This window comes from Amyelois transitella, chromosome 25 (assembly GCF_032362555.1).
Source record: "Amyelois transitella isolate CPQ chromosome 25, ilAmyTran1.1, whole genome shotgun sequence".
NCBI classification, from domain to species: Eukaryota; Metazoa; Arthropoda; class Insecta; order Lepidoptera; family Pyralidae; genus Amyelois; species Amyelois transitella.
The window spans coordinates 4,953,739-4,977,629 of NC_083528.1; the positions used below are offsets into that span (position 1 = coordinate 4,953,739).

The 23,891-nt window shown below is 37.5% G+C and overlaps 1 protein-coding gene across 1 annotated transcript in view; it reads left to right on the forward strand.

Moving 5' to 3' along the window:
• LOC106135241 (uncharacterized) overlaps positions 1-23,891 on the forward strand; it is a 32,213-nt gene that overhangs the window by 5,376 nt on the left and 2,946 nt on the right. Inside the window, exons 6-15 of the mRNA XM_013335482.2 lie at positions 930-1,055; positions 1,495-1,695; positions 3,316-3,414; positions 3,592-3,768; positions 4,203-4,453; positions 5,090-5,253; positions 5,357-20,181; positions 22,586-22,696; positions 23,225-23,363; positions 23,641-23,882. Of these exons, the coding sequence (XP_013190936.1) occupies positions 930-1,055; positions 1,495-1,695; positions 3,316-3,414; positions 3,592-3,768; positions 4,203-4,453; positions 5,090-5,253; positions 5,357-20,181; positions 22,586-22,696; positions 23,225-23,363; positions 23,641-23,882 (16,335 nt within the window). The remainder of the gene's footprint in view (positions 1-929; positions 1,056-1,494; positions 1,696-3,315; positions 3,415-3,591; positions 3,769-4,202; positions 4,454-5,089; positions 5,254-5,356; positions 20,182-22,585; positions 22,697-23,224; positions 23,364-23,640; positions 23,883-23,891) is intronic.

Genomic DNA, 23,891 nt, shown 5'->3' on the forward strand with positions numbered 1-23,891 from the left:
GTCCCATTGTAAAGCATCCTGCTTTTGGAAGCCTGGGATGAGCATGCCCAGTCTATCACATAAGTGAGTATCTTGCTTTTGTTAAGGGAGTCGAGTCCCATTGAAAAGCATCCTGTTTTTGAAAGCCTGGGATGAGCATGCCCAGTCTATCACATAAGTGAGTATCTTGCTTTTGTTAAGGGAGTCGAGTCCCATTGAAAAGCATCCTGTTTTTGAAAGCCTGGGATGAGCATGCTCAGTGTATAACATAAGTGAGTATCTTGCTTTTGTTAAGGGAGTCGAGTCCCATTGAAAAGCATCCTGTTTTTGAAAGCCTGGGATGAGCATGCCCAGTCTATCCCATAGGTGACCTTGCTTTTGTTAAGGGAGTCGAGTCCCATTGAAAAGCATCCTGCTTTTGAAAGCCTGGGATGAGCATGCTCAGTGTATAACATGCTACTCACCAAAAGTCTGATGAGGTGAGTACCTCCCTTTGTTGAAGAAGAAAATTTGTAGTGGAAGGTGTATATATGAAGTGTGGGAGAAAGTACTCCTTGGCTGAGGAAGAAACCTTAGACAACTTATCTCTTCAAGTACATCTCTGTTTTTAAATCACTAATAATAGATTGTCAGAAAGTAGTTTCACTCACTTTGTCATGGCCCTCCCACGAATATTGTGATTACTAAATTACATTGAAAAATCTTTCATAGTCAGGAGCATGTTACACATGACTTCAAAAAACAACTGTTATTTGTAATTTGTCAAAGGAATTGCTTTGTGATTAAGAATTCAAATTTCTTTAAAACCGAATTTAAAAGTACACAATTATTCAATGTAGTTTTTATCATGTGTACCTTGGTGTATGAATTTTATTAACTTTTTTTTATTGGAATTTTCATTTCATGTGTATTTATCTTTAAAACACTTAAAGTCCTATTTCTCTTGTCAGGCAAAGAGAATCCCACTGCGAAGCGGCTACCAGTTGGTAGAGAGACTACGCAGCCGACCGGAAACGTCGCCGCGGGAGAAGAAGATATGGAAGAACGCGGGGGATGTCGCCACGCTTGTTGCACAGGTATTATATGGCAAATATATATATATAGTCATATCTATATCCTTTGCGGGGTAGATAGAACCAATAGTTCTCGAAAAGATTGAAAGTTCACGTTAAGTAGCATGGCTTCATGATGAAATTGAGATTCAAATAGTGATAGGTTGGTAGCCGATCGCCTACAGGAATCCCAAGTTTATAAGCTTATTCCTTAATCGCTTTTTATGACATCAATGGGAGAGATATTGAGTGGTTCCATACTAGTTGGTAGAACATCACATTATGATTAAAAATATATAAATAAATAAAAGTAAATATATATGGGACAAATTACACAGATTGAGTTAGCCTCGAAGTAGGTTCGAGACGAGATACCAAAATCGAGACCTCTGGTGTCACAGACAAGCTTACTACCGCTGCGGCCGTTATGATTATATACGTTAAGTATCCCGTCGTCGTCCAGGTGCTGATAACGCGGTGCATGGTGGTGCCGCGCTGCCAGGGCGCGGCGCGCGGCGCGCTGTACTGCTGCGCGCGCGCGCTGGCGCGGCTGCTGGGCGCGCGCCGCCTGCCCGCCGCCGCCGCCGCGCTGGCCGCGCCCGCCGCCACCGCGCGCCACCTGCACACGCTGGCGCAGGCGCTGCACGCGCAGCTGCACGCGCAGGTACAGTACAACTCCAATTATCCGAACTCCGACTATCCGAATCAAATCAATCAATCCGAAAACGGTTGAAGACCGCAAAACAGCTTACATTGACGGAGATGTTTAAAAAACAATGATTTTTATTTCTAAACTTGTACATAAGTACATTTTATTTATATTTAAAACGTGAAAATTTCATGTTTCTTTCATTTAATTCAATAAAAAAATTGTGCAATATCAAAACGTAGCTTTTATTCTCTCCAATGGCAATTTTTTTAATAAAAATCCGATTATCCGAATATTTGATTATCCGAATGGGTCCCGGTCCCCATTAATTCGGATAATTGGAGTTCTACTGTACCTTGTATACCTTCTATATACATACATACATACATCTTTTAACGTAAAGTAACCAATGTCCGACAGACCACCAATGATCGACACATAAAAAGTAAAATAAAAAAAGGATATACCTACTAATGTTGTGTATTTGTATTAAATATTGTAAAAATACTAGAGTTCGTGCGTTAAAGTGTCGATGGTTGGGGGTTTTACCGTATATAAAATTCTCGTGTCACAATGTTTGTCTCCGTACTCCTACGAAACGGCTTTACCGATTTTAACCAAATTTTGCATGCATATTCAGTAGGTCTGAGAATCGGCTAACATATATTTTTCATACCCCTAAGTGTTAAGGGTTGTCCACACTTAAAATTTTTTTTAACTAGAAATTACTTAAAAGTGATTTATATGGCAAAACAACGTTCGCCGGGACAGCTAGTACATACATAAAATCACGCCTCTTTCCTGGAGGGGTAGGCAGAGACTACCTCTTTCCACTTGCCACGATCTCTGCATACTTCCTTTGCTTCATCTACATTCATAACTCTCTTCATGACGTTCTCCAGGACGTCCTTATACATACATACATACATACATAAACTCACGCCTCTTTCCCGGAGGGGTAGGCAGAGACTACCTTACCTTACCCTACCTTATACATAGCCAATTGTATTGGAAATACTGATAGGTTCACCACATTCAGCTGTTTGACTTAATGATAGAGTATTGGAGATTCGAAATAGTGACAGGTTGCTGAGCCATCGCCTGAAAGAAGAATCCCAGGTTTATAAACCTATTTCTTAGTCGCCTTTACGACTTCCATTGGAAAGAGATGGAGTGGTCCCATTCTTTTTTGAATTGGTGCCGGGAACCACACAGCTTCACACTTCTTATTTCTTCTATTTTAATAATAAATCTTTATTCAATAAGCATTATATCAATATTAACATGAGATAATGAGTGCGAAATATAGTAATCCAAAACTGGAGTGAAAAATCACTATGTGTTTCAGATGGGCGAGGGCGAGTAGTCATAATAAAAGAGCAATAGATTTTCGCGCGACTCGCGTACCATGCTACGGAAGCTGGATACGAACCCGGGCCCTAATGTAACAAATGCCACACATTCCCAACATCTATGGCTTCATGCCAATGCCCTATGCTTTATGACATACATGGGAAAACATGAAATAGTCCTATTCTTAACGACCAGAAACCACACAGCACAGTATATCACTCGAAACTGATGTATGCCTACTTATGAGTAAAACTTATAATGTAACTCATTATTTTGTTACAGAACATAGAAGACATGAACTCGTTCGTGTGCGAATTGTACGTGCGTGCTATCACCGCCGGTATGAATGAACTGGAGAAGCTCAAACTTAAGACTGAAAAGGTAGGTCTTTATTACGGCAAAATTCACAACGACAAGTAGGGTGTTTACATTTCCCCTCAAAATGGCAAGAAGGGCGCACGGGAGGGGTTTTAATGAGTGCACGTAACACGTACTAAAACCCCTCCTATTCATAAAGTAACCACAGATTAAATATATTCTCATTGTTTTTTTTTCCAGGAAGCAGAGGCCCGCAGTATGGAGCAGACATTAGCCACTTGGTTCACATCACTCGGTTCCGTATTATCCTGTAGTAATCGGATTCAATGCGAGTGTGCACTTACTGCTTTCTCCGTGCACCCCAGCGCTCTCATGTACGAAAAGATCAAGATGGCGCCGCCTCTGCCTATCATAGCGGTGAGTGTGGCCTTAATATTATGTTCCGACAATTGGAATGATGTAGTTTCGACCTTTAGGTCGAAGTTTACTTCAGTAAAAGAGGCGTGGGGTCATATGAATAAATCGGCGTCATCTTTTGTTATTGTGTATGTTCGTCATCATCTCGATGTAGTAGCAAATCAAACGTTCCCCATGTTTGGTTGTTTCGCTTTTTATTATGATGTGATACGGGACAGCGATAGTTTTTCGCGCGATAATAATGGCGTTTCGCGTGCTATGCTATGCCGGGGCAGATCTTTTATAATAAGAGAGATCAGTGCAGTATCAACTGATCAACTCACTATCTCACTAAAATAATGCTGAGCTACCCTTTTCGGTACACCATATTCCATATGTGATTAAAATAATTTTTTGTCTCGCGTTTTCTGAATTATCTAATGATCAAATTACAGGAGAAAAACGATCCGAAAGAGGAGACGAAATCGGAATTCGGCAGCTGGGCAAACGACAGCCGATCCCAAACCAACCTGGTGAAGACTTCGGAGACTCTGAACCTGAAGCAGATTCAGCAGCACACGAATGTGATGTCCACGGCGATATTTGCTGAAGGAGAGGCAATAGGGCTGTCTGCCGAGTTATGTCAGGATCTCACTGTGTGCTTGTCCGGCCCTAGGGTGAAGACTTTATCGTGGGATATGGATAGGTGAGGTTATTTTATAATATATATATCATCTTTATCAATAGATGATAAGGAGATGGTGCTATTTAGTGAGATACTCGTTTATAAAGTTGTTGTTGAAAGAATGTCTTCTCCCTCCGGGTTGCGAGTACCATACCCATAACCAACTTCGCTCGAATTTTTCACAAGCCTTACCCACTTGCGGCATGGGTGAGGCGTATTATTTTGTGTGGATTTGTGTGTTGTATAGACATCCCGGACCCAATCCAATAAATAAATAAAATAAATATATACGGGACAGATTACTCTGATTGAGTTAGCCGAAGTCGAAGTAATTTCTAGACTTATGTTACGAGATACTAACCCAACATATATGTATTTTGTAATAAATACTTTTATAGATAAACATCCAACACCCAGGCCAATCAGAGTAAGTTGATTTTTCAGACACTACCACTACTACTGGGCTACAGAGGCCGTCTATGAGAAAAATTTACTCTTTTTCATTATGACTTAAACAGGTTCTACTCTTCACATATGATTCACATCTATTACAAGATCATGATGTGCGTGTGTGTTTTTTTGTGGTGTAGATTGTCACTATGTGCACTAGCACGGCATTATATAGACGATAAAATAGAACCTATTGTCAAATTGCAGGGAGGTGCTTCTAGAAAATTGTCGAACTTATATGGAGCGTACTCACAGTGGGACTCGCGCCCTCACCACAGAACTCAAATACCTCAACCTGGACCCCAGCGATTACCAGCATCTGCCTGAGGAAGAGGATGACGAGAACGACGTCTACTACGGTATTGAGAAAGGTAAGTGATTGACTTGAATACATATCTGAGTTTTATTAAAAAAAAGAGCAACAAAAAATTGTAACAAAAAACTAAACATAAAATATTTCGTCACACAATACAGGTTACGAACACTTAGTGGAACTTCAAGAGGAGGCCGCGTGGCAAGATCCCATCTTTGATCATGAGGCCACCGAAACTGCATATTCAAGTTGTGACGAACTGTTTGATATTACTACAGTTAAACATAAGAAGAAGAAACGAATTCCTTTAGCCTCTGATAATGAAATGGATCCATTAAGTGCTGAACCTGAAACTGATAAAGGAGATAAGAAAAAAGAACGCCCACATAGCAAAGAGAGAAGTAAAGAGAAAACGAAAAAATCAAAAGATCCAGAAGAAAAAGAAAAGAGGAAAGAGAAGAAAAAAGAAAGGAAGAAGGAAAAAGCTGCGAAATCTGGGTCTTTAGCGTCACTTATTGGCGTTAAAGTATCCACAGAATTGGGATTACCAGCAGTTTCTGATAGCGACTACGACAGTCAAGGAAAGTCGTCGTTAGCGTCCGAAGGAAACGATCCTAGCATCATTTTTGATGGTCTATTCTCCATGGATGATCCACTATCAGACAAACCTTTTATGAATACCGAACTCGGTGTAGCCAATGGTCATATAGCCATTAATAAGGCCCTCAAAAAGGCTCCTACTGTTAGTAAAAAGAAACCAACCACCACCACTAAAAGTAGTACAAACACATCTACGTCAGAAACGAAACCTTTGCATAATGTTAAAAGTGTCAGTAGTCTATTGAATGTGAATACAAAATCACCACGGCCGTCAGCTGTAGGTGTAGTGAGCGAACAAGTAAAGAGAAGCATAACAAAATTACTTCAGTTTAGGCGTAAACAGAATTCTATGCTTGCAAACAAAAATATTCATAGCAATACTCCGAAAGTTGAACATAAACCGCTCAATGCCATATACAAACCTGAGTTCCCTACTCAACCATTTATTAGTCCTAAATCAGTCGTTGTTCCAGAAATACCCAAATCGTACATAAACAAAGCATCAGTGGAGAGATTGGAGGTGGAAAGAAGTCCACCCATGTTACCTAATAACACTATAATTACAGAAACAATGGATCATAATTCAAAGAGGTTTAACAGTAACAGTCAACAGATCCTCTCAACACAGAGTCCTAATAGAAGTAGTATTGAAGCAGCTCCATCACCGTCTTTCATTAATTCAGATCTGTCCGTTAATGAATATAAAGATATTTTACATGTTCCGAATTACTATCAAAACCTAAAGCCCAATTCACCAAACATTCTATCTACTAAAAAGTGTAGTAAGCAACCGCCGCACAATAATTCCATATCCTTGACTCGAGGAGTAACGCCAAAGCCTCAAGAAGATCCAAAGAATTTAGAAGATTACTCGAGAGATATTAAGCCAACATCTAGTCCTTTCACAGGTGTTATAGTAAAGAAAGACTTTAGAATGACTAGTCGTGTGTCGCCAGCGTTACAAAATTTGCCTAACACTGACATAACAACATCTCTTCAATGTGCCAAACAAACCCCTCAAAAAAGAGTAGAGAATGCACCAAATACATTCTCACGTCTCAGTTACTTGAAAAACAAACAGGCACTCGAAACCCAGAGTCGACAAGAAGACCTTAGCAAGCAGATGAGAACACCAATGGAGTTGTCGCGATGTGTCTCAGAGTTTAAGAATACTCAGATCAAATATATGCAAACCAAAGGCGAGACTGTTATAACACGCCTTGATAATCCTCTTAATTTGTCTTGTGATAACGTGAATGTTATAAGAAAAGCAGAAACATTCCCGTCAACAAGTAATAGCCACACAGTCATAAAAAATATGTTTCAACCTACAAATATTCTCCAAACACCGGTTTCTAAAAACGATAATGTACAAGGTACGAGTACAACTATTGCGACAGTACCTCCAAAAACTTATTTATCAGAAAAAGATCAAAATGATCTTTTACTCCTATTGCGACAGCAAAACCGAATAAATTCTGCTGTAAATGTTACGCAAAGTGCAATTCCAGCATATAATACACAGACACCAAATAGTACGAGTGCAACTGATTCAAACACGTCGAATAAAACTGCATCTACTAATGTTTTGAGCAAATCAAAACAGGGAATTAGTGTAATAAATAATAATTTACAACAGTATGCTTTAGGAAGTAAAGAGTCAAAGCATTTGGGATCGAAAGTAAATATCTACAAGAATTCGACAAATGAATCTGGTAAAAGTCGAATCATCAAGAAAAGTGGTATAGAACGAAACTATTCATCAAAATCATCCATTAAGGAATCAGATAAATTAGATTGGCAAAAAGTGATGAATGCTATTAGAGCGCAGAAAACCCCTAGCAGAGGGCCGACTGCGCTGGAATTGACATTGAAAGGTAGTGAACCTTCAGATAATAGCCTACGGAATCAGAGGATAATGCGAACAAGTTCTGTGGGAGGCCTAGATCAAGTAACGAAAACTGCTGATTCTATAATAAAACATTCCAGTAATGTAAAACCTCAGAAAACAAAAGACACATTTCTTCAACCATCGTCAAACGACGTGGGCAGCGCAAAACAAACTATCGACAGTAAATCACTAATGAAAGGTTCTGAACTTGATTCACTAAATAAATCAATGGAATATAAAAAGATTACTAAAAATGTATGTTCCAATAGACCTGCGACAGAAGTGGATAGAAAACCAGTAGCTTTAGACAAAAATCAATTTGCTGCATCAATACCGAAACAAAAAGATCCTTTTATATCTGGCAGAGATGATGATTATAATCTATCAGATCTCGATGATTTATTGGATGATGAGCTTCGTCGTGAATTAGGAGAATTGTCTTCAGATGAAGATACCTATCGAGTACCACAGACACCGAAAGAAATTAAAATACGACCATGTAGTAAAATTAGCAACACATCTTATAAACAAGATGAAAGCATTGTTAATTCACAAAAAATAAAGAGCCATTTTCCAAACACATCATGTATATCAAACGATCTTCGTCAGTCAGATGAAACCACACTATCCAACAGCAGTTACTCAAAATCGAAAGATTGTAGTCAAATATATAAGACTAAGATGAAACCGTCTCAGCAAAGCCTGTTAAGCCAATCTAAAGTTTTTTGTAATGAAAATATTATTCGCAAAAATAAACCTTTGTCAGAAAGTACAGATTTGAGTCCACATTGCTCAAATATGATGATGTCGTCTAATGCAAGTATCAATAAAAATACTACAAAACACACAGATCCCAGTTTGCAGATAGAATATAATACAACACAAAGAGATACATCAAACACGGTAACATCTAATAATACTACAATAAGCCCATGTTTACGTGAACAATACCCAGATGTAGCAAAGTCTAGTAAAACAGCGTATCTTATTGAAAATACAAGGAATATTTATGTTACTGTGCCGCGACCAACACCTAACATAGTTCTTTTAGGCCCAGAAATATATTATAATCCGATTGGTACTATACAGAATAAACCAGATGGCGTGAATCAGAATTATGTTAAGCAGAATAATATACTCATGACACCCTTTCCCCAACCAGCCTGTTGTTCAGTGCCAGTTAGTGCATATGACATAAACACTCTTACGGTTACTACACCAACGGTGTTGGATAATGACAGAACGGCGTTAAATAAGTCTAATTTGACTGCTTATTGCCAACAAGATCAGTGTTTACCAACTGAATCCGTTAAATATGACCAAATGAACATAAAGACAGAATGTACGAAGTCCATCAATAAAAGTGAACAATCATTACAAGAAGATGATATTAATTACAACAAAAATTCTGAGCGAAGAGTATTATTGGAAGTACAAGAAAATAATGGAGTTTGCAATACATCATCGAAACTAATTAAAAATAATTCCAATCCCACAATAGAGATCGCAAGGGAAATATTATATGACCAAGAAATCGCTGTCGATAATGCGTTAGCAAAATCAGTTGAAAAAAGTGAAAGAGGTGAAAAATTTGAATCAAGTATTACAAACGACATAGAAAGACTCAAAAGGAAACGTTTAGCTATTTTGAATAGAAGTATTATTCAAAGTAGTATTAACCCACCCATTGCTTTAAGCTATTCTCCAATATTCAAAAAGGTTTCTCCTATAGATGTTTGTCACAAAAAGTCCGAAAAATCAATGGATACAAGGAAAGTGATAAATGTAATTGCGCAAGAAATTATAAAACCACCATCATCAAAAAGTGACGATTGCAATAAAGAATCAAACGATGAAAACAGTAAGGAAAATGACGGTTGTACCGTACAATGCCGTCGTATACTACTGCGATCATCGAATAAAAACATACCAAAAGTTCCTCTAGATTTCACCGACCAAAATCCTATAGGTAGGAAGACTAAAGTAAGACTTAAAGCTCCTGTTAGAAATATAACTAATGAAGATAGCAGTATAGAAGTTAAGCCAGGAGACTGTCTCAATATAAATATTGTTAATGAGGATGCAGAAATACCAAGCAAGCATAATCAAAGTAAGAAAATAAAAAGAAAAACTGTAAGGAAAAGTAAAGTTAATGTTGATAATGATACTAAGGATCATTGTGAGAGTGCGATCATACCCATAAACTCTAATAGTTTTGATATCGAAGATGCTTTGTTAGGTTCCATGATACCCAATAAGAAACTGGTCAAGCCTGAGTCGGAATTGGTAACAACGGCATCCGTAGCGAATGAAAAATCTGAAATAAGCAGAAATAAATCATCGAAAGTAGTGATTTTACAAAACAAGAAAGTTACTTTGAAACGAAAACGTAAAATACCGAAGGTAATGGTCACTGATAATGATCAAGATTACAATAAAATTGCGGCAGAAAACATAGCGGTCATTAACAACAGTTTATCAGGCATCCGATTGGATAACCATAGGAGTTCAGTGGAAAAACTGCCAATCGAGAAGGAAATACAAAAAATACGAATGAAAGGTTTTCATATAGAAAATAATTGTTTAGATAAAATTATAATAGCTAAGAAAGGCCAAACTTTTATTTCCAATGTGCAACCTATTCTAAATAATGATAATACCAAAAAAGAACGTTCAAAGGGTTTTATAGATAATGTAACAAAGACACAACCTTTAGAATGGGATAATTCTGTCGATGCTATAAAAATTACATCCAGTAGTAAGAACATTTATGTACCAACTGACAAAATCATAAATGTATTAACAAGAATGGCTTCCAAGAAAACTACAGAGCAAAAACGATCACAAGAAGATGATAAAAACATAGAAAGTAGGAAAGGTAATTGTTTTCATAATGTTTTTGAAAGTCCACCTATAATATCAGATAATTTATTACCAGTGATAGACGATGGGTCCCAAATTATTAAGGAGTGTCATGAAAAATTCACTAAAACAGATCGTTTAGAAAACAAACAAAAAAATGATAATTATTCGAAAAATACGATTTTATCCTCCAATATTATTCATAATATTAGTACACCAACAAAAGCCAACAAAGAGGTGAATCAGGTCAGACAATCTCAAGATACTGTTCCAGAAGTGGAAAATATTGGAAGCTTTAAGAATATTTTTGAAAATTCATCTATTTTGACTGCAGATAGAGTATACTCTGTACCAATCGAATTTGAATCCAGAGTTGAGTGTCATGAGAAAATAAGCACGGTAAATCTTGAAGATAATGATGAAAATAAGAGCGCTCTATTGTTATCGGACTCAACAGAACAAAATAAAATGATTGATTTTGGCTCTGAGGAAGCCACGACCAAACCAACTTTATCAAGTTCCATTGTAACACCCAATATATCTAATGATAAAATATCAAATAAAATGCTATGTAAAACGATGAATCAAGACGAACAGAACCAAAATGTTAGTAAAAATGTGAAAATCCAAAGAGATATTTTTGAAAATTGTACTGTCAAGATTTCTAATCAAATATTTGATGTACCTTTCGAATCTGATAAAAATCTTCAGGGAATTCATAATGATACTAGAACAGTTCAAATATCAACTGAAAACAATGAAGTCCCTTTGTGCGCACCGGCAGAAATAAAAAAGAAAGTTTCAAACTTGTCTTTACCAAGTATGGCATCGAAAAAAGTTGCTGGCGGTAGTAAAATATTACATGAAAAAACACGATTGCCACCAAAAGATAATGCATCTTCAGAATTAAGTTCTAGTGATTCAGCAAAGTTTAACATACCACAGTCTTATAAAGATAGTATTATCATCGAAGAAATTCCTAATGATAGAACTGGTGTAAATGTAACAACACTGTTAAGAATAAAGTTACCAAATGGTAAAATTTTCAAAGCATCCGTTTATGGCAAAATGCATTCTTCCTTTGATTCGCTTTTCGAAGATCCATCATTACGGGCGATGCTTATGAGTGATTTTAAGGAACAGAAGAAATACACATTGAATATTAAACAAGTTTCAAAAACGAATAAAGAAAACCCTGATAAACCTTTAGAAAGTAGAATTCAAGAAATCCAAGTAGAATCTAAAAGCATAAAACCAGCTATCATAGAAACAATTGATTTATTAAGTGACGATGAAGATCATGATGACAATTTCTTTTTTACAACGAAATCAGGTGTTTATAAAACAAGTATCAAAGATAAAGCTATTCTAGATAAACATCAAGAAAAGCTCAATCAGAATTGTTGTGTCCGATTAGAAAGGCTTGTTCTACCTGAAACGAATGTTAATGAAGAAGTTGATATAATTGAAATTGATGATTATTGCAAAAGTTTTAACCAGGAAAGTTGTCCAGCTATCGATTTGAATATTGATACGGCGTCTATAGTAGATGTGCAAAATATGCTATCTGACATACCGCCTGTTCAAAATAAAATCACAGAAAATAGTCAAGATAGTTGTTCGGATCTTATTGAAATTGACGAATCCTCTAATGATAGTGTAGATCTTTTAAAGAATTGTCCTGATTTTCCAATAGATTTCATCGCGGGTGTATCCTCAGTTTCAGACTTTGATGAAAAACTAGAGGTTGCCAACTTTGACACCGTAGATATTTGTAGTATGATAAACAAAACGGCAGAAATTATTTGCAACGAAAAAGAAATCAACATCTTGGATGGTAGCATCAATATTGCAAAAAGTACTAGTAGTATCGATAAAATTGAAAAATTTGCAAATGCCAATATCGGTGAAGTCGAAATAAATCTTGAAATGAAAAAACCTGGTGACTTGGTGCACAAACAAAATGATGTAGAGGCAACATTTAACTCAACCTGTGATGATAGTATTGAGAAAGACCAATGCGAGAGAATTTTACTAAAATCCCTCAATTGTTACGTGCGATTAACGAGGTGTGATGATCTCGTTGAAAATTATAATCGGCTAAATATTTTAAACAGAAGCTGTTCTGTGAGCCTCGAAAGGTGTGATTCGATTGTTAAGTCTTTAAAATGTCTGCAAGAGGAGATCGGTGCAATGGAATACTGTGACAAGTCTATGAAGACAGATGTATCAAGCATAGCAACTGCTTCAATACTTAATGATTTTTCAATTCTTCCTGAAAATCAATATAAAGAAAAGATTGAAAATGGCAGAAACTCACCTGTTATTGAGGTTTTCGAAATAATAGCATCTTTGTGTAAAAATTACAAGTATAATCTTGCTATGGAAACTATGCCTCTTAAGCTTGAATGTGATTGGTTGCTAACCAAGCGGCAAATGCATCATCAACACGAAGTTATAGATACAAACTACATGAAAAATACGCAGGATATTGATATATCTTTAAAAAAAATTAACGCTGGTGTAATTGCTATACCGCCTAGTTTATTTTCACTTTTGTGTGTATTTTTTCAAAAGAATAATAATATTTTGCAGTATTTAAAACCACTGGAAAAATACAATAGTGATATAAATAAAAATAATTTTTCAGAATTAAATCTCAAAAGAAAGATGTCAAACCTTGCTGATCACATGATAGCAAGTAAAATATCTAAAAACACACACAAAAAGAAGTTAACGGTGACTGAAAACAAGAAGAATCATGAAGATCCACATTTTGTGTTGTCTGTCAATTTACTACCATGTCAAAGCAAAGATAATAAAACTCAAGTAAACGTAGATGACAATGTGATGGGCAAACAAACTAAGCTTTATAATGGAGTTAGTATTACTAACTCAGAAATTAAAAATTTACAACAAAATGAGGCCAAAGACAGTGAAATGAATATCACAGATAATTTTACTGGCGAAGATGTGTGTGCAATCCTAGATTACTATCAAGGTGGTAGTGCTCATCATGCCATTATGATAAACAACGAAACAGGAAATACTAATGATTCTGTTAACAAAGGTTTATGTGCGATCATGGAATGTTATATGGCAAACGAAGTTACTGATATTACGAATTTACAAAATTCTGCTAACATTTCTGAGATAACATCAAATCAGGATTGTGATGCAAAGGCTGAAAGCACGGAAAGGGAACTAGCAATCGTGAACAACATCACATCCAATGACAGGATTAATAATCTAAAGTTAAACACAGAAGTAAAGTTTAAAACAGAAAATGATAAGTCTTTGGAGAAATTTACAGAAGTCGAAAAAATGTCAATGGTAAAAATATCTACTCCAAATCAACAATTGGAAAACATGTGTATAGATCGCCTGCTAAATGAAAACATTGCGACGTCAGACAATAATATTAACGATGCTAAACCCCAATGGGATAAAGAACTCACAGCTAAAGTAGATAATGTACAGGGGGACATTTCAGAGAAGTTTAATGATAAATCAGATTTGGTTCAACCACATGACCAATGCATTTTACTTGTTAAAGCTAATGAAGATCAACGTGTACAAATAAATGAGGCGGGCGTTTTAAAAGAAATAGATGAACTCTCTGGTGGAAAAACGACGACAATAGAAGTTGAACAAAATAGTTTTGTAGATGTTAAAGTCAATTTGGAAAAAAGTTTTAATCCGCAATATCACCAAGTGAATACGAAAAATAAATGCAAGAATGCGCTTAATGTAGAGGAAACAAATATCGCATGTATTGAATGTAATGAAGATATAGACAGTAAAAAAAATCAAGAAGAAGATATAATTAATAATATTACCGACTCGAACGATGCAGCCCAGGATTGTTCATCTGAGATACTAAAAATTAATAACGAACTTTTTAAACATACGGTGCAAGTGGAAAAGTTATTGGAATCCATCCCGGAAAATGTCAATGCTCTTAGTTTACAGAAATATAAAAAATCAAAGGAATCAAAAGTGCCCAGAGAAGAAGTTAAAAATTCAAATGTAGCAGAAGTGTTAAGTCAAGATATTTATGAAAAATCCAAAGCGGAAAGTTTAGATATGGTACATAAACATAGTCATATTCAGCAATTGTCAATATTATCAAAAAAAGAAAATGATTTTGCATACGGCAGTACAAATAAATTTGATGATGTTACTGTTATGGAATATTTCCAAGGTGTCCTTAATATGAATAAACCTGAATGCAGTACAAATATAAACTCTAATGTTGATGATAAATCAAAAACTATTAATGTAGTTGAGGGGGAAATCATAGAAAGCAGAGAAAATCAGGCAATTGATCAGATGGGTAATGAAATACTACTTGATTTAGACAAAAATTTCGAAAAAGACGGTTCTATTTCTTTAGACATAACATGTAACGATTATGAAAATAATGATTCAACAAGAGAGTTAATTCAAGGGATTAAAGATAAAACTTCGAATGAAACAGAGCAAATACATTCTGCCAAACATAGTAACAACTCTATAACCCAAAAAGGGGTTCCAGATGATAAATTTAATAATTTAAACGAAAATATAACAAAACAATTTAAAGCTCCAATTCAAAATAAACTTGGTGAAGTAGACAAAACTCCTAACGCCGCAAAAGATGAAAAGGTTGTCAATGAAAATGTTAATAATAACAATGAAATTTCCGAAACTGTCATTGAAAATAAAGAAATTGACAATGAAAATGTTGAAACTGTCAATGATAAAAGTGATACTGTCCTTGATAATACTAAAACTAATATTGAAAATATTGAAACTGACAATAAAAATGTTGATCAAGATAAGTGTTTACTAAAAGGTATTGAATTTGAAGACCCTGATGTGGGAATTTTATACGTTTTGTACCCTATAGATGATAGTGAGAGTGAAACGGCTACATTTAATGACAGTTCTGATGATATCACTGATGCAATCGAAGCAATAGAAGGTTCTGATGAAAACGTTACTGGTATCTGCAGCAATAAAGATGACGATTTAGAAGTTTTGAATGTTAATATTCCTAAGATGACGTATTCTAAGCAATCTGAATACGATTTAAAACTCAAGTCAACTTTAAAACGTAAGATATCTTTCACGGATCCAAAATTCACAACAAAAAGGTATAGAAATGGAAAAAATATTGATTATCCTAAAATTACAGCTGCTGCTATACTAGAACAGGGTTATGCTAAAGAATATAAACGTGTTTTAAATTATTCAAGCTCATTAAAATTTTCATATAACCAACCATTTCATAAAGACTATGTCGATACAAACGATTCAATAAAAAACTGGCCAATTCAAGGTCCATGTGTTTCTCATCCAGAGCTTTCTTCAGAAAGTCATTGTAATCTATTCACAGACGTAGAAATGAATCCTAATTATGAGCCCGAGGCTCTAAAACTAACACTAGAAGAAGAAATAAACCAAAATTATAATGTAGTTAATGAGCCTTCATCTGATATTAAGGAAACCAATTTCAATATGGGTTTTGGTGAGGGGTCCGGCAGAGTCATACAAAATTTAGAAGATGTAGGTGACATTTCAAAAGTTTCGGCTGCGACTCTGTCGGACGTAAAACAACCTCAGCCGTTTTTATTGTCCGAAGATTGCGAGGATAATCGCAATACGAAAAATGCTGCAATAGACGATCAAATTGAGAAAATACAGCGTTATTTAACATACATAAAACTACGAGAGAATGTTAAATCTTTCTTTCAGAAGAACTCTATTGAACTTATATATAGTAGGACTAATAAGAAAGAGCAAGACGTGCCATTTAACAAAAAGTTGGATTCTTCTAATTTCCCTTTTGATTTATACATACAAGATTTTATAGATCCCTGTCCTGTTGAGGCTATCGTGCAAGTAGTACAGGTGGGGCAATTGCCAGTTAGTGCTGCTGCTCAGAATCCTGTAACATGTGACCCACGTGTCACTCAAGTGTCCGATGCAAGTCCATCTCAGTGCTCAGCCGAAAATAGTCCACATGATGACTCATCGACGCCTATCAAGACTGAATACACGGAATTAACTACAGCAGATTTGACTCTCCCTTTAGTGCAAGAATATATTCAACATGATCAAACAATTTCGATGGAGTCTCACCAAAGTCAAAATATATCAATGCCCGATGAAAACATACCCATTGAGACTGAAATTAAATCTGTAGTTAAAATAGAGTTGATGGAAGAACTTCCAGAAGAAAAAGAAGAGCTATCAGAACCTCTAGAAAATACTGACATACAATCTATGGAAGTGAACCACAGCAATAACGAATACTCTTTTGAAACAAATAATTCAGAAAATACGTATGAAACAAATACCGCTATGGCCACTGAATTCGAACCAAATAATACTAAAGCCTCGGATGAAGCTAACATGCAAATTTTGTTTAATTGCTCAGAAAAACCAACACCTGAAGACAACTTTCCTGAGCAAAAGCAACAAAATGGGTCTCAAGAAAAGACCGATCAGATAGCACATGCCATGAGCGCCGCTGGTATAACCACAACAGCGGAAACTATAGCCAATAATAGAGCACAGGCATTAGTTAACATATTATCCCAAAAAATGAGGCAAGGAGCTGTCGGTGGTAATACGACAACATCAAATAGTTACCCGAAAACTACTGCGATTAACGCAATGGCGCTTCAACAAGCACTGGCGCAAATATTGCCTCCCCCATTAAACCAAACTAATGTCAATGATAACAGTCAAGCATCCAATACTCAAGTGGCGCCACAAGTTTTACATATCGTTCAAGGTAAAAATGCATCAGGCAGTCAAATCACGCTCGTTGATAATTCTCAACAATCTGTTATCAGCGGCACCAACGCTACACCAGTTCTCCATATAGTTCAGAATAAAGCTGGAACTCCTGGTGCTACAAATGGCACACCCGGTACTCAAACAAATTCATTTAGCGGTTTGTCCTTAGTTGACACAGGACTACAACAAGGCGGTAATCAATTATTGCATATTGTGAATACTGGAAGCCAGAAAAATAATAGTGCGGGCCAGTTACTTAAACGAGTAAATCTTCTCACAAATTTGGCAAATGTGCAAGGCTCGAATGAACAGAAAATGGTGCAGTTTGTATGCAAATCAGCTGATGGGAAGTCGATTCAGCTTAACGCCCCACATCAAAGAAGTATGGTTTTGAGGCTGCAGCCTATTGAATCTCCCGTTCCAGCTGCTCAAACAAAACCTGCCGAAAATAAAGAATTAAATCAATCGCCATCAGCCACAACTGCATCTAATAAGGACAGTGCTGCGTCACAGCAAGAAATAAAATCACGTTCCATATATGAAGAAAATTACGCAAAATTTATTCAGAACTCTTCTACAAAACCATCAGCGGCCGCTGAAAAATCAACCAGTCTGCCGAAATTTAACCAAGCGTTTGGCAAACCTGTATTTCAAGATGGTACACAAAAATCCGGTGAAATTAGTAGCAACAATATGACATCAGTAAATACTCCATCTGAAAACAATGAATGTCAGCCCACCGATAATTCTATTAATCTAGAGCACATAAGTCAAATGAATAGTCCACCATTATTAATAAGGAAATCATCAGCTCAAACGTCTCAAGCCCAAACCAACTTGGTACAACAAATAAAGCAAACTATAGCCCCTATGAACATACAGACCATGCACGGGGGCGTGATTTATACCCGTCAAATACCTGTTAATATTGGGGGTGGGCAAACAATTAATCTTATTACTGTACCCAGCACTGAGCTCATTGACGAATCCGGACAAAAGCAAGTCAATCAAGGCGAAATAGAACCGTCTATTATAAAAATCGTTCCTCAAAGTCAACCCACTAATAACTCTGAACTGGCAGCTGAAGACAATGGGAATAATTTGGGTGCCACAAATGAAAATAATCAAAATCCACAACCGCAGCCGGTTCTGACTCAAATGAGGATAAAGTTACCAATGCTCAGTAAGACGCCGCAAATGGTGTCAGGGGCGAGGGTGGTGAGGCCTTCGTTCTTTCAGATACAGAGAAACGTCATAGGGGGTGCAAATCAACCTGTCTATCAACAGTTAGTATTGACGGCAGCTCCACCTTTGGGGCAGCAAACTATACGTTTACCTACAGCGCAAGCGACTAGACCACAACTAAAAGTACCGTCCGAAAGCCAGTCCACTGAATCAATGAGTTCTTCTACGCTAGAACAATTGAGGGAATTCGATATGGTGCTCGAGCAGGTCAAGGAAAGGAGTACCGTTCAACCAAATTCTAATGCCACTAACACTTTTCCTAAGCTGCATACACCGACTTCTGATACGACTGATAGCGCTACATCAGCTGCGGCAACACCCGCAGAGCCCACTCAGGTTCTGTACTCGATTGGAAACAACCAGTCGCTAAATGTTGCATACGTAAACAGAAAGACGACAGTTGCTACTACTCCAACAACGTCTTCCTTTGTGCGGTCACCAGATTCATCCGGTATCGCTGATTCTCCTACATCGTCAACTCACGTTCAGTTGCCGCATACCGTCACTTCTGAAAGTACGTCAAGCGAAACTCCTAGTCAGCCAAAACCAGCCAAAATTGGTTCTAAGTCAAAATCTAGACCTAAGTCGTCATCAAATCCGCCTAACACCATGAAAATAAATCCAGTGCCCCCGAAAACATCTACTCAAAAGCCGTTAGAAGACGAACAGACTACACAAAGGATATTGTACATTTTAGCGGAATACAAAGAACAGGTGGAGAATTCTCCAGACAAAGACAAGCCTGCTCCTCGCAGACGGTCAAATCCTCCATCAAATCCTTCAGGGTCCTCCAAACGCAAGAAGAGTTCTAGTGGCTCTCGACGCCCGGGAGGTCGAGATATGAGTCCAGTGCATGGAGATGATACATGTCGAACTATGGGTTCCGAGGACAGCAGTTGTGGTACATCCCAAGGCGACTGCAACGAAAGTTGCCTAGACAGTCACTCTCCTCAAGATAGTCCACGGAAGATTGTAAGAAAGTTGACGTTTGAGCAGGAGAATCCGATACAACAGCCGCGGCCACAGCCTCAGCGCAATGTCATCGTCGCGGATGGCCAGACTATAACAGTGGCTCGCGGGACAGCAGGGAAACCGGCTACGGCGGTTCTCATGCCAGCGAATTATATCTTGCCAGTGTCTATGGTGAAAGGCGGTCAGCAGATAGCTATAGTGACGAACCGCGGCCCAAAGTTGCTTACAGTTGGGGGTGGGGAGGGTGGTACCACTAATGCATTATTGCTTCAACGTTTGATCGGCCCGGCGGGCCTTAAACCGGTATTAGCCCGCCCAGGAGTAAGACACGTCCGATTGCCGACAGCGGCACTGCATAACCTCCAAGCTTTCAACTTGGCGACGGCTGCGACTGTTCAACCTCCGGACAGTACGGCATCGCCTGCGCCCGCGCCGACGCCGCCCGAGTTGATAGAAACGCGGGCTGCCAGTTCACCGTGGACCGACCGAGAATCGCAAGACGTGAAGCCTGAGAGAGGTTCGAGTCCAGAAGGTTCTGAACCATGGAATCTGCCGTCGTCGGCCGATCCTCACGACTATACGTACGAGGAGACTGTGAGGGCGGACAACATGGACAGAACTGTTCTTGTAAGTTTCCAAGTTTTCTTTCATTTAACATCTTGTTCTACGCTTTGGAATGGGCACTACACTTTTATTTATTATTACTTGTTATAGTATCAGATCTATTTCTATAAAAAATTCAATTGAAAGTAAATTGTAAGTCAATTGAAAGTAGTAGTTTCCATTCAACTTGAACCACCACAAGTGTTCTTTAAGTCACATTACCGACGTGTACATACCGTAAGGTGTCTACTATCACCCATTTTGAAACTTCAGGACCCGATCCAAGATCGATACAGTCCCGATATGGAGGCACAAAGGATATTTGATAAGATGTTCGACGTAGACTCCAAAAAGTCTTACATCGTGGATTCGCCGCGATGCGGTTACGATATAGACGCGTCAGATAGCGACGATAAGGCCTACCACCAGGTGATCTATCGTAGAAGCTGGCGCAGAATAGTATGCCTTTAGTAGTCCTGCACGCCTTTATTTTATCCCGTTCAGTGTTGGCGGCCTATTCACGTTACGTAGACGCGACATTTTATGGGCTTCGCGCACATATACGCCATCGGTTTTAAGTAAAATCGGTTTTGAGGAAAAGTCTTAATGGGCAGCGAATCGCTTGCTATACTACTAATAGAATGTTGATGATGAAGTATGAAGGTATCACTGTGATAGGAAAAGCGAAGCGATCGCGAAGTTCACCAATTAAATAAGCTTATAAATTTCCAATACAAAGCCTGCTTGCTTCTGTGAAATGACAGTTTATCGATTGTGTATTTACGGGGATTCGAAAATATTGTGATGACAAAGAATCAAGATCAGAACTTACCATACAATTGTTTTCATTACTTTAACCAAAAATTATGACTTCTGTTTATAATGGAATTTGTGTGCGTTGCGACAATTATTTTATCAAATAAAACTGCAGGTAGGCAGGTCGCTTAATAGATTCTGGTGCGGTTAGTTAGAAGAACAATAGGAAAAAATAGGTTTACGCTAGTCAATTGTGTAGCCAACAAATTACTTTCTGTTGTACCCCAGCCGTTCTTACAACACACAACGGTTGAGTTCTGCTGCGACCTGCTCCGCCACGGATGACACAACCTAACGTGAAGAACTTTCGAGAAAAAAAGCAAAGCTAATAATAATAAAATGTCGCTTCTAAACCGTATTTAGGACTACACGTGAACAGGACTATGCCATAGGTCGTTATACTCTGCCTGGACTATTTATTATCTGTTAATTTTTTAATCTACCCATCTCTTTATTCTACGGAAAGATTAGAGGTTAAATTCACTTGAAATGTTTTTAATTTTTGCATGAAGGACTGACTCTTATTCTTCTTCCCCATTGTCGAGTATGAACCCGCATCAAATGCATGACCCTCACGTCATTGTTCTTCAAATTCTTCATTATGTTCTTAGCATATTTTGTCAACAACTCCGACACGATTTCGGGTAAAACTTTGAAATAATGGCTCCATAACCTCGTTGATTAGTAGAAAAAACTACTCGAGCCGTTATTTAACGAATAGTAGATGAATTAATTCAATGATGATTAAATCATGAACCTGTGCTGTTTAAGTTGTTTAAATTATTTCCTACTTTTGGAATTATCACTTAATGCTGCTTTCGGAGATCTGAGCTTTAAATCAGACATCTTACCTCAAATTCACTGTTATTTAAGAGATCTTAAATTAACTGGTATTTAAGACTCCATCTTTTTTTGGCGAAATAATCGTGATATAAAGCCGTTATTTCAAAAATTACTAAAATCGAGAAGTTTAGTTGACGGATTATTACTTTGAGTTGTTTATCTCATTCGGTAATATTTGAAGGCTTGCTTAGACAATCTTCACGTTAATTTTCGCAAAACTCATCGTAGGAGGCATTAGATTATATGAATCCATCATATTAGCTTTACGCTTAAGATAACATTTTTGCGTCAGTTAAAATCATATGTTTAATGTTTGAGAATGTTCGAAATATAATTAGATTAATTCGATGTGGTTGTAATCTCTTATTCCTGATTTACATTAATATGTTTCTTTTCTTTATAATTAATAATATATTTACAAAGTTATCTATTCTAACCTTTCAGTATAAAGATAGTGATTAACTATATTAGCTCAATGTTTGTTGGACAGTTTTTTTTTAATGTTATAAGCCTTGGTCCAACGAAGTTTACAGACATTTAATTGAACAGATAACTTTGTGGTAAAGATAGTTGCAGCAAAACTAAATCAATCTTTAAATATAAATCCTATTTCAACTCGTTCCAAGTGTGAGTCACCATATATTTTGTATAAATTTCCCTCTAAACGAGTGTAATGAAACTACAAAAAATCACTATGCTTTATTTAGTTTTGTCGACTCTCGTCCAACGTGAAATGTTACATAAATGCTGATGAATCCTTGCAATGTAGGTTGTGCAGAAGAAGGACGGCACTTCTCAAAGACACCACCGGCTTACACACGTCTCCGCGGCGGCGTTGAGGCACAAATATGCCATTCTGGAACATGAACTGAGGCTGCAGGTATAATAATTTTTAAAGCTTCTTGTTGTCCGCAGGGTAGTTTCTAATAAAATAGTTGGTGAAATAGTATCCCACTTAGGCGCAGGAGATCCCACTTCAAAAAGTTATAAATATCTGACATTTCTTTAGTTTTTCATGTGTACCTCCATGTTTTGCATCGCATGAAATTATTTTTTGGAGTTGTAAAAATTCGAAATTAATTTTATGTCTTATACTATTTCGAATTCCATGGTAACTGACGATGCTTTTTGGATAAAGGAAAACATTGTGTGATTTGGTTAGATTCGCTTCTGACGAAGGTCAGACAGCAGTTACGTCCCTGTAATTGACTGAGTCATAGCCGGACCTAGGACCACCATGCTACCTAACTGACAAAACCTCCATCCTGGGATGATATTTATTTATTTATCTATTTACCGATAAATTTTGAGTTAACGTCCCTTGCAGTTCTTAGTTCCTTATTGCACAAAAAATCTTTTTAATCTTTTCAAGAAACGAAAAAGAAACAAAAGCTTATTTATTTCGCAGAAATCTCTATCGGAGGAGTGCGAAGACCTGGGCGTGGATTCTCCATCAGCTTCGGAGTTGTTCCCTGAGGCTGAGCTGCTGTTCGCGGCATCTCCAGCGCATGACCACACCCAGGATCAAGGCCAGCAGTCTCATACGCGTAAGAAAATAGATTCCTATACATCGTTTCTTATGTCTCTATCAGTTTCGGAGCCTTGAGTTAAAGGTTGTCGAGTACACACAGACTGACCTACAGACAGACACACAACGTAACTATAGGTCGTAAAAGTTGAAATTGTTTTGTAATAAGAAATTAATTTACTAAGTAGTCTCCAAAAAATCTGCGTGTAGACATTTAATTTGTGATAAAGTGTAACTTTACATACTTTTATACATTATGATTATCAAATAATGAAACCACTTACTTTCTCCTACAGCACAACCGACACACATGAATCAGAGTTCCATACCACAACCGGACATTGACGACCAAATCGCGACCGACCAGCTTCTCCCGCGGGAAGACATGGAGAGGCAACAGCTGGAGCTCGGTCTGGACGATGTGGGCATCGTCAGCGTGAACTCCCACGGGATGCAGACGATAGCGTTAGACCATGAGGAGTTTGCGCGGGCGCATCCTAACACCACCTTCCACAGCGAGCCCACTGATGATGCGCCTGTAAGTTTA